Here is an 11,744-nt window from a genome sequence, read left to right on the forward strand (position 1 = left end):
CGGAAGACTCTTTGTTGTCATATCAACAAAGTCGACAAGATACTGAAAACCAAAGTCTTGTCTTCGAAAGTTTGTTCCAAAATGACTTACGCTTCGCAGAATGTTATGCCTTTTGTGAGTGAACTAAGAGCAACAGGACACGGTGAGGTGTGGGATCACACAGACGAGAAGAAATTTCAACAGTTCGGCTGGCGATGCACAAATACAGAAAGTTCGTACAACACAAGCACGCTCATAGGAAACTGGAACGAACAGCGATTTGATATCAATAGAATTTCAAAACCAAAACCTCTCCCTTCACAGGTAAGAAAGATTTAGAAAGATCGTTAGATTATATTAGCGTATATTCCACGTTTACAATGAAATGTATGAATATCTGCCATCGCTAGTTGATGAGTTTCATTCACTCGTGTTTTCAATTTCATTCGCACGTACCAATGACTTATTTCAATTCAGTGTTCTTAAGATAATTATACTGTTTGAATTTCCAGTATAATCACTACTTTGGGACAACTTATGGCTCTGGATACAACAAAGTAGACACAAATAAAGTACCAGAGGCGTTAAAGCATCTTGAAGGTGAGAAACATTTTTCCACGTTTCCTGTTTCCAGCTGTTTCTGTCAAACAAGTTCTAAGCGTGACAGTCGAATTGCGTTACAAGCAATTCATAAAATCTCCCGTACTATGTACTGTACCCAGAGGTGCCAACCTCTGAAGATCTGAAATGTGGAGATTTTTTCTTCTGAGCACCCTCCCCCTTATTACCCTACCCTCCCCCCTAAGCAAAATTGATGCACTTACCCCCCCCCCCCCCTTGTTGGCACAAAATTTGCACAACACTAGAGCTTTTTTGTCCTGCTCTTTAATTGGTTGAATATTTATCCAATCAGAAAGTCGTTTATATTGCAATGATGACAAAAAGCGTATTTTCTTTGGTTTCCATCAAAGTTTGTGGCAGATTGGGTAAAACAGGTATGCAAATGTAGCCATGACACGATATTTCTTAAATTTATGGGACATTTGAGTTGAAATACTAGCCTATGATGCAAATAAAACGCCAAGTCGCTTTTATCCGGGAGGTTTAGTCACCCGTACGGGAGACCGGGAGATTCGTTCCATATCCAGGAGACTCCCGGATAATCCGGGAGAGTTGGCATGAGTGTGTACCTGGTTCTTGGTGAGGAGCAGAGTAATTATATTTGTAGTTAAGATTTGTTAGCAACTTGTAACTAATGAGTTGTTGGGGACAAGTGTTGCTGGCCAACCCTCCAGTTCCACACTGAAGCGATGCCTGGGTTGGCTAGCTTGGGTGGGCAACTGAGTGACCATGTCCACTTCCCCTTGCTGATCTACCTTCTAGGAGCTTGGCATGGGAACACGCTGCTGGGCCGAGCAGCTGTTCTCCGTGGCTCCCATCTCACGGTCTTCCAGGCCCTGACACGAGCCTTAAGCTTAGCCCCGTTGACTGGCCTTGCATGTGGCAGGCAGCGCTCGGATTCTGGACAACACTTGGCAACTCCTCAACCCTTCCTCCCACACAAATGGTGTCCTTTCTATTGTGTGTGACATAAATGTATATTTTTTTGTTTGAAACCTGCAGGTATTTTTAATTTGATGATATTGCTTTTATCTTTCTAGCAAGAGAACCAACTGCATTTCCAGCCCATCAACCCGAGCTTGATCCACCCAAGCTCAAGAAACAGTATAACTCCTTCTTAACGACCTCCAGGGCAGCCTTTGGTGACCCCACTAAACAAAGATGATACAACATTTATTAATCCACATGGGAAATATTGCTTTTATTTAAACTTGACGGGATTAACAGCGCACTGATTTTACAAGTATTTGGAAGTCAACAATAAGAATTTTGACATTTATCAATACATGAATTTTCATAAATGTTTGTAAGCAACTTTTTAATTTTTTTTTTAATTTGTACAAAAATCAGCATTTTGTATTAAATATTCTTTAAAATTCCTGCTTAAAGGGAATGAATTTTAAAAAATAAAGCACTTGTCAATGAATGAAAGAGATAATATAATTAACTTAACTGGTGCTGAAGTTTTTCGTATGCATGTTACAAGAAGCAGCACATTTATTTTATTATTGTGAATGTTTTTCTTGTTTTGTTTGTCCGTTTGTTATATCCCACATTTAATCAATGGGTTTACAATTTGCACTTAAATAAAAAATAAGGACATGCACAGAAAATGCCAACTCATAAAAATGTTAAAACCATGCAAATAATACTATAAGTCCTTAAAAAATTCATGTTAGCTAGCCTATGTTTAAAAATTGCAAGTAAATCTTGAGAGGCAAGCCAGAATTGTTTGATCTTTGGAAATTAGAAGAAGTAGCCTGCAGACGCGGATGGTTAAGAACTAGCTTTGAAGTTTGTGTGAATCGATCACTGCAGAGATCGAACAAAGACTTGCTTACAAGTTGAGCTTTAAGAGAGCGTGAAGCGCAATCATGTTTGAAAAAGTCTAAGATTGAATTTTCACTACAATTACAGCATGTATAATTTTTACTGGAAAACAACAACAACAAAAAAAACAAAACAAACAAATGTTCAACAAAATTCCATCAGGGACTCTGGATCCTGTTTAAGAAGATGGTCACTTTTTGGCAAGCCCAGCCTTAGCTCTCATGAATAACTGCAGTCCTCTTGGTAAAGAAGGTGATTCTTCTTCCTCTTTTTCTGTCAGTTTTATCTCTGCCATATCTGCCAGTACATTGGCAATTTGAAATTGAATCTGTTGGCATCTGAAACAAGAGGAAGGTTGCAACTGGATCAGACTAAACAGCTTGGCAAGATTTTCCTTTCAGTTATCAATGAAAGCTGTGGCAGTTTACTGTGTTAAAAAATGTTTATCCCTTTGCCCCCCCCCCCCCCCCCCACCAAGGGGGAGGGGGAGCATGCAACTTCCCACCCTCTGGAGATACAGTACAGTGCATTTCCAATTTAGACCACACTTAACACCTCAAAATTCCCAATGACCTGCCTTGGGGTGGGTATTTACATATATATTCCCTGAAACTGCATGCACAATATGGTGTTTCACATTTGATACTACTTATTACCTGGGAAATACATTGTGAAGAAGGACTGATATTGCCTGAAAGATTAAGATTTAAGCAGTCTTAGTTTAACCCCTCCTCACCCAGGAATAATCCAGTTTAAAGAGGAACATATTATTTTAAAGGTGCAGTGAGGGAGAGGATTGAGAAAGTTTCAGAGACAGCATTATTTTTACCTGTGCATGTAAATATCTAAGTGATCTGAAGTGGTGAGGTATGCCTCAATCCACGTTAGATTAGCACAGGGGTCAGACATTATCACATAGTCATCATGCCTCAACGTTTGTTGAAAGCTTTGTGTCATCTCTGCAAAGTTGGCATACTGGCTGTTTTTCTGTTGGACAAAATGGAAAGATAATATTTTATTACATGTACAATATTGTAGGTTCAAGATCCATCAGGTGCTTCTAAGAATACCGGGCCATCATGAACATTAAGCTTGTTTTTGACCTACATGTAATTAACATAAATCCAGGTTTACAGACAAAATTTAGTTTGTCTCTTACATAAACCTCGTAAATATCGTTACCCATTCTGAAACATTCATTTCCATTTCAAAATTAACTTCTGATCTCATTGTTTCTGAATATATACAATCCAAACAAAACCCAAGTTAGCGATTCTCTTTATTCTGAAATAGGAATAAGAATATTGGTCTTGGTCACATCTGGATCTTTCATTACTTCTCTACATACACTGCAAGTATAAAACATCAAGCAAGTTACCTCAGTCTGCTTAACAGAGTATTTAAAGGCTAATGCACCTGTTTTTCCAGCATTTCTTTTACATCATCATGTTGTCGTTGAAAGAGAAAATCTTTCTTCATCTGCAATAAACAAGATGCCCCTCTAATGGCATTACACGGAATGCTTAATGTAGCCCCAATTATTCCCCATTGTATGTTTCGCAGATATTTAAAAAATTTCCTCCCTTGGCCATTGAAATAATTGTCTGAATGGTTTTATTCAGATATATTGCGTGATACTTATCGTTGTGTTACTAGGAATCATACCAGAAATAACTATGCAATAACGTCATGACCCCGCTGAACTGGTCTGGCCTCCTCTAGCTCTAATCCTTCGCGTTGATCATTCGATCTGTTTTTTAAAGCGGATTTTCTTTGCTGTGAACTCTCCCAATTTCCGCCGTTTCAACTGTCGAGTACTACCTAGAAGTTATTATTTCGATTTACTGCTTGAAAAAGGTTGGTTTTCTCTCTGAAAACGGCAGATCCGGAGTCTTAAATTCAGACATGTGGCCGCCATTGAACGAAAACAACTTTTCCAAATGATGATTTGCTTTGACGTCACACAAGTAGAGATGAGTGGGTCCCCTCCCTCGTGATATACGCGCAGATAATGGAGTTTGATTGGGCCGCTTTTGTTCAAGACAATCAAAACAATAGATCCCTTCTGGGAGAGGGAAAAATTTAATCTAGTTTTAATGAATAAATCAAATGATGATTTGACGTCACACAGAAGTGATGAGTGGGTCCCCTCTCTCGTGATATGTGCCTGAAAAATAAATTTTGATTGGGCCGCTTCTGTTGAAGACAATCAGAACAATATATCCTTACTAGGGGAGGACAGAGTTTAATGCATAAATTAATGTGCACATTTATGACACCGATGAAGAAAAAAAGATACCCGACCGAAACCTAGACACGTCATGCCCTGCGGGCATACCGTGTAAAAATGAACAGATGTTTAAACAAATCAAAATACTGACTTCTGGCCAAGCACAATAAACTCAACTTATAATTATGCAATTTTTAGAATAAATGAATGTTTCTTTTGGTCTTTGCTCTAAACTTTGCTGAAGAAACCTTGGCTCGTCTACCCTTTGCACATAAAATCCCATCAGGGACTGGTCATAAAGTACCGGGGGGGGTGGGCTGGAAAAATTCATTTTTACGAAGGCTAGTTTTGTGTGACCCACCCTCATATTTTTGCAGAATAATGCATGGCCCACCCATATTTTTCAGGTAAAAAATGAAATGACCCACCCCTAGTAAATAAAGGTAAGACTGTACATAAAACTAGACAAATTAGAGGACAAGTATGATAGAGGAAGGAGCACACATGCACTTATTAGTCACTATGGTATTTTATAAGGTGATAACATAAGGCATTGGCAATGATATAATGTACAACGCACCTCAGTTTGAGTAACAGTCAGTCGGAGTCTCCAGAAAATATCCTTACCCCACCCATGGAGGGAATTCAAGATTCTGGAGGGGATGGTGGTAAGAGAAAGAACAAAATTACAGAGATTGTATGAAAGAAACTTGGAAGTTCCTGGCGGTAGGGCGTCCTTTTATAAATTCCCTCTGTGATGGGGGATGGATATTTTCTGAAACTACACAATTATAATTTGTGCTTTTACTGTTAATACATTTCACAGTTTTACTGGCAAAAGGCACCATTTGATGCAAAACATGTGCAAAAATATTATGTGCCCCACCCCTTTAATGATGCATGGTTTTTGCTAGCCCACCCCTTTTTACATGCATGAAAACAGTGACCCACCCCCCCTTTTTTTCCAGCCCACCCCCCCCTGTACTTTATGACCAGTCCCTCATGAGAATCAAAAACACTTTTGTTTAATTAATGATCAAGTTAATCAATTTAAGTCTTATATCAGGCTCTACCTGTAAGACAGCTTCCCTTTCTTGTCTTTGCTGAGAAATAAACTTTTCTGTAGCCTCATGTATGTTCTGAAATTAACAAACAAGATTTTTAAAAAGCTCCTTTACCTGGGGCATGTATTTGAAGAGTTTTCACTTTTTAAAAAACAAGAAATTGTCTATGGATGGGTTTCAAGGCTACAACTGCACACTGCAAATTCCACTGGCAAAGTACCATTTTTCTAGTTCTATCTAATCACATGGACATCCTTAGTTCAAAGTAGTTTCGTTTTTGTCAAACATGAATAAATGTACTCTTTGAATGCCTGCAAAACACACCCAATTTTGTTTGGCTTCACATATCCCCCATGAGCCCTTAAATGTGTTTGCAGGCCAGATTTGGCTATATATAGCTTTATGCTTACCATGATAATTATACCAATAAACAAGTTGGTGAAGATGAAGTGGCCAAGGAAGATGAATATAACAGTGAACCATTGGCTGTAAGGTCTTTTGTCAAGATCTTTCTGAATATCAGTCCAGCCATCCACCTTGACAAGACAATACATGCAAATTAAGTTTAATGCCAAATACTTTGATATTCTAAAATCACAAGGTAAAGTGATTAACAGGAAAATGAATTGGTCTCTGTTGCATGAAGACACTATGATCTTTACTACTGCCACTTGTATTGGATCAGTGTTAATCCTCGATCAAATCACTTGAAGGGTTCTCTTTAGTCATTCATCATGAGACACTGCATGTCATTCAGTCAACCACAATCAACACAAAAATCCCTAAGCAAGCCACCAGAGGAGGGGTGGGATAAGAGAATCTAAACCAAAAACCTTTCATGGGAGGGGAGGGTTTGGACATTTTCTAGAACAACATTTTGTAGACTTTGATTGGTCAGTTGTTTATGTTGTTGTTGTTGTTGTTTTTCTTCCGTCTTCTTCTTCTTCTTCTTCTTCTTCTTCTTCTTCTTCTTCACCCATAGTACACTCACTTACGTTTACAATGAAAGGGATTTGACTATCATCAGGAAGTTTTAAAAATAAATTGCCAAAAGCCATCAAAAACATTGCACATGATAAGTGGCAGAAAGATAAATGATACTATCAAGGCACTATAACATTAACATTCAATGACCACAGTCATATAACATCCCTCGCAAGAAATGATGTTTAGAAAGTAGCTTAGGTTAAAAAAGAAAACATTGAAAACATCAGTACAGAAACTCACAGTCACAAAGGTAAACAGAGTCAGCATAGCTGTGCTAAGTGTTCCCCAGTTCTTTTTGTCACCAGTTTCCTCTTCATAACCAAATATATAATAACCAACAACAGCAAAGAATGCCATCAGCATTGTCAGTAGAATCACCACATTGAGCACAGAGTTCCTTATGGTGTCAATCAGGGCTGTCACAAGAACCTGGAGTCCTTCAATGAAGGATATGGTGCGTAAAGTGCGAGCAGCTGTGAACAAGAGAAATATTCGACGTCGGCCAATGTTCTCATCGACCCATGATGTGTAAAATAGCGCTTGTTTCATTTGACATTTAAACAACAGCGTGTGCTTTGATTTCATTTTTCCAAGCACCCTGGGAATTTTAATGTAAATTTGAGTAAAAGTTAGCAGACAATTAAGTTTGTGGTTATAATTTATCAGCCATGCACTAGATTTCCCCTCTCCTTCCCCCTTTGTCCTCCATCTTCCCCCAAACATCACATGCTGAACACATGAAATCAACTTGTCATGGAAGACCAACTAAAGGCAGTTTGTCAAATAAATAACACATCTATCTCAGCTGGAAGAATATGGGAAATTGAAAACTTTAGTAACTAAGGTAAACATGCATTGCATAAATAGGCCTGGATCTTTTCATTATAGCTCAAAATTGCAACAAACTGAGTTCTTGGATTAGGTGGTTAAAAAAATGAAGGAAATTTATTAACTCCTCAGCTGCTATAGACTATTAACAAACCTATCAGAGTTTGCAGTGGTGTAGCAACAAATTGACCATTACACACTTTAATAGTTCACAGATTGAGGGGTAACAAATCAAGGAACATTTTTTAATTCTTAAGATTCTTAAGCAAACCTCTCAGAAGTCGCAAAGGTGTAAGAATCTTATCTCCAACATTAAGCTCATCCATAATCACTTGAACATATGACAATGCCAATATGGAGAAGTCAAATCTGTTGTAACTGCTCTTCCAGTAACCTTTTGGTTCAGCATACAGCTTCATGAGAAATTCCATGGTGTAAATAGCAAGGAAGAACTCATCTAAAGCCTTAAACACATTGGTGTGTGTTTGCTTCCATTCCTCCACCGTTTCAAAGCCAATAACCAGGGAGTTCAGGACTATTACCCCCATGATAAAGCCATTAAATACTGAACTCTGCAAAGAGAGAAATTTTGCCACGGAAACTAAAGCTATGGCTTTTGTGCAGAAACCAATAGAATTAACAGAAAGAAAAGGTGTCATTTCAAATCCAGGTAGCTGATTTAATTAAACTTGGGGCGACGGAAAAACTAAGATTGTACATACTGATAAAGGTCGATAAATAAACTGAACTTTGCTCATACTACAAAGAGCTTTAAAGCGCACTAGATCTTTGAACAAGTTAGGGCGATACTTACAGATGTTATAGTTAAAGCTGAGTTAAATTTCGATCTTACCGTTGTTATTTTTTGTATGTATTTATGAAACTTATCATCTACACGGCGCTTTGAACCTCTTCGTTTGCTAAAAACAAAAATGTTGGTTTTAAAACCGTTAGTTTGAAGCAAGTAAGCTACGCAAATAACGATACAATCGGATTAACGAACTAAATTCAACTGTCTGGAGGTCAATAATCGCCACCAAAAGTAGTTTAGAATCTTACCGTAACAACTCAAGAGTAGTTTGATTAAGATTTGGAAACATGTTTGTGGCTAAATGCGTCAAACTCCAGGAGTTTTTAAGGAAATTTTTCGTTTGAAAACCGATCTGGTCTGTTTCATATCCTCTGAGAAGGAGTCTCTCGTCCCTAGGATCTTCTCTGAATTCAAAATGGCGTTATCTTCGAAAGACCCTGGGGACGACTGGTGCATTTCGGGCAATAATATAAGATTCCTTCGGGAGGGGTCCGTAGAAATTGAACCTAAAACTTGAAGCAAAGCCGCAAAAAATTTGATCATGACAAAGTATTTAACGATAAATGAGTACATCCGGCTAGTTTTTCTCCCATCATTGCTATTTTACTGTAGGAAGTTGTCTAAAATAACTATTCTACCGCACTATAGCGTTAATCTCCTAGCCCTACCCTAGTGATTGTTCGTTTAGCGCTGAAAGTCGATTGCTGACCAACAATTTTGCTGACGCTCGCTTTACACCTCCGATTTATTATCTACACCCCCCGCCCCCCTTTCCTCCGCTACTTCCCAGAAGGCAATCTTCAATTTTAGAGATTGTGTTGGGAAATTTAGAGTGTACGTGGTGAAAGAGAACAAAAATATCGATTCTTTTCAAGTATAAGCAAACGAAAAAGGGATTTTTGCCCGATTAACTGACCATGCGTTAAATAGAAGATCTTGGCAAATTTCTTTGGAATTCAAAAAGTAAATTGGCGGTACTGACGCATTTAATTTTTCAGAGACAATCAAGCTTCAATTCGGAAAAAAGTCATACATTTTTATGTTTCAAAACATTTTGACATTATTGGTGCGGTCATTATCTCTGAAAAATTGGCGGTTACCCCCAACTTTCTTTCTGGATACCAACCTTTTTGGGCAGGAGCCGGCAAATAATACTCAGTCAGTATTAGAAGGCACCCTCCTTAACAACAACATCAGCGAGCTTTAGCAACGACGACGGCGACGGCAACGAGACAACTCTGCACGTGCATTACACCGTTTCGGTTTTCGGTCTCCAAGAAATTAACTCCAGCAAATTTCACCTACATTTGAAATTTAATCGCGATGACGTTTGAAAAAAAAAAAATCCGTTTTTGCTGCCGTCGCTGTTGTCGTTGCCAAAGCTCCCTATTTTTTTGATAACTGCACTATTGCACCAATACTCCACAAACAGGAGCACCGGTAGATATCTGTTCGGGACGTTAACCGCCTCAGAAATTTCGTGTTGTTTAAAACAAAATCTAAATTTTGTTCCGCCCAAAAGCCAGTGTCAATGTAGTTAGCGCAGAGCTCTAATTGGGGACACTTTCCAGATCGAATTGGAAATTTACAAATGTTGGTTTATGAGGAGAGAGAAAAACCGGAGTACCCGTAGAAAAACCTCTCGGAACAAAGACGAGAACTAACATAAAACGCAACCCACATATGGCGCCGAGTGCGGGAATCGAACCCGGCCACACTGGCGGGAGGCGAGTGCTCTCACCAACTGCGCCATCCCTGCCCCTACCCCTACCCTCTTCCCCAACCAGCCCCCCTCCCCCTCTCAATTTTTACCGTCAGCCGTCAAAAAAGCAGTTTTTATTAGCCGTCAAACGGTTTCAAGGTCTTTCATATATCACTATTTCAGCTGCTCATCCCGGACTTCTGGAAACCAGTTTATGTTCTTTTCCACTTAATTTGCGCGAAAAGATATCACAACTAAATCAGTCCGTCTAAAAGTAATTCCGGTTTCAAAATATTAATGATTTACTGATCACAAAGCAACCTACAGAACGCAATTGTAGAAATTTCCCCTTGACAACCGAGGTCAACCGACCGTCAAAATCGGAAAAAATTTAACCGTCAATCGTCAAAGCTACCCCCTTTGCAGCTCGTAAATTCGTAAAACTTTCTGCAACTTAAATTTTTAGCTAAAGGCGTGATCCGAATCGAACAGATCAGAATGTATTAGCTTACACAAATATCGGTCTTTCAAAGGTCACCAAACGACCTGGGAACACAGGACATTGCAGTTCATGTATTTTGCTGAAATGTTTTGGTTAGTTGTCCCTGTAAACACTAAACCAGGCTATGAAAAGTGCCCGGGGGGGGGGGAAGTCCCGCGAATTTTGGATAGGGATGTGCCGCAAAGTTTCTTGAACCCCAACCCTATTTAAGGCGGGGCTCTACCTGAATTTGAGTGAAATTTGAAGAGGTTTTAAGAATGGATAGAAGAAAGAAAATGATTTTTGGAACACTAACAGACAGTTGATACCCACGCAAGAGCACCCCAGGTTGCTAGTGGACTAACTAAATCTTCAACATTTTTTATTTCTCTTAATTTTACCAATCCTTCAAGAAAAATTATCTCCCAAATATACCCAAAAATCACCCAAAAATTCACAAAACACCCCAAAACATTGATTTTTGTAATGAATAGAGGGTTTTTGTACTGCCTGAAATGCGAACAAGATATTTCCATTTGACCGATTTTATGCGGCGTGAAAACGGCTTTCAGGTGTACCCCCACCTTAAGACGAACATTTTCAAGAAAATCCTTGATGTAATCGACATCAACCTAAAAGATGTCAAGAAATCCACGAGTTCAAGACTTCCGTAAGAGTTGTGAACGAACAAAAAATTTACGACGTTATAGGACGAAAACAAGCTTCGCACCAAAACGAGGCTGTGCCTCGTGCATGTCCAAGCTGAAATGTGTCTCACATAGAAGGGAAAGACACATTTGACCGATTTTATACGACGTGAAAACAGCTCTCAGGTGTACCCCCACCTTAAGGACTGCGAAGGGGCTGCGAAGGCGAAAACTGATACCCTTTTTAAGGCGGGCGTTTTCACACTCCATTATTAGATAATACAATTTAGCTACCCTATCTAAGGACCACACCAGGTCCACCAGGAATACCGTAACAAAAGGGTAAAAAAAGATACTCTATGTAAGAACCGAGAACCTCAAAAACCATACCCTAGCTATTCCGCGGCACGTACCTATATAGCCCACATATGGGAGTACCTCCCCCGCGGGGGAAAGTGGTAATGAATTCTGATTTCTAGTCCAGTCGAATTTTCAAAAAGGCACTTTCGCATTTGTTGTTTCAGGCTTCAGTCGTTTCTATTCAGGTACTTCATTGATATACAG

The 11,744-nt window shown here is 39.1% G+C and overlaps 2 protein-coding genes across 2 annotated transcripts; one reads left to right on the plus strand and one right to left on the minus strand.

Annotated features, from left to right (window-relative positions):
* The first annotated feature begins 4 nt into the window (after window positions 1-4).
* On the plus strand, window positions 5-2,108 carry LOC146468400 (cilia- and flagella-associated protein 68-like). Its single transcript, XM_085124593.1, has 3 exons — window positions 5-303; window positions 492-579; window positions 1,641-2,108. Exons 1-3 carry the CDS (start codon window positions 82-84, stop codon window positions 1,763-1,765), a joined length of 435 nt encoding a protein of 144 aa, XP_084980719.1. The 5' UTR covers window positions 5-81; the 3' UTR covers window positions 1,766-2,108.
* Window positions 2,109-2,151: 43 nt separating this feature from the next.
* LOC146468401 (cation channel sperm-associated protein 3-like) lies at window positions 2,152-8,782 on the minus strand. The gene is made up of 9 exons (XM_085124592.1): window positions 8,599-8,782; window positions 8,393-8,459; window positions 7,811-8,111; window positions 6,952-7,184; window positions 6,135-6,260; window positions 5,734-5,799; window positions 3,847-3,909; window positions 3,260-3,417; window positions 2,152-2,768 (listed from the first exon to the last, which is right to left on the minus strand). Exons 1-9 carry the CDS (start codon window positions 8,637-8,639, stop codon window positions 2,621-2,623), a joined length of 1,203 nt encoding a protein of 400 aa, XP_084980718.1. The 5' UTR covers window positions 8,640-8,782; the 3' UTR covers window positions 2,152-2,620.
* Window positions 8,783-11,744: the final 2,962 nt, after the last annotated feature.

Source organism: Pavona decussata, unplaced genomic scaffold (assembly GCF_977016875.1).
Source record: "Pavona decussata unplaced genomic scaffold, jaPavDecu1.1 SCAFFOLD_131, whole genome shotgun sequence".
In the NCBI taxonomy this organism is placed as follows: Eukaryota; Metazoa; Cnidaria; class Anthozoa; order Scleractinia; family Agariciidae; genus Pavona; species Pavona decussata.

What these genes read in the sequence shown, in the direction of transcription:
- LOC146468400 (XM_085124593.1), top strand. Translation starts at nt 82, where the DNA reads ATGACTTACGCTTCGCAGAATGTTATGCCTTTTGTGAGTGAACTAAGA. An exon ending in CAAAACCTCTCCCTTCACAG is followed by an intron (nt 304 to 491) that starts GTAAGAAAGATT and finishes TTGAATTTCCAG; the next exon opens with TATAATCACTACTTTGGGAC. An exon ending in GGCGTTAAAGCATCTTGAAG is followed by an intron (nt 580 to 1,640) that starts GTGAGAAACATT and finishes TTATCTTTCTAG; the next exon opens with CAAGAGAACCAACTGCATTT.
- LOC146468401 (XM_085124592.1), bottom strand. Translation starts at nt 8,639, where the DNA reads ATGTTTCCAAATCTTAATCAAACTACTCTTGAGTTGTTACG. An exon ending in TTATTGGTATAATTATCATG is followed by an intron (nt 5,800 to 6,134) that starts GTAAGCATAAAG and finishes TGTTAATTTCAG; the next exon opens with AACATACATGAGGCTACAGA. An exon ending in AAAGGGAAGCTGTCTTACAG is followed by an intron (nt 3,910 to 5,733) that starts GTAGAGCCTGAT and finishes TGTTTATTGCAG; the next exon opens with ATGAAGAAAGATTTTCTCTT.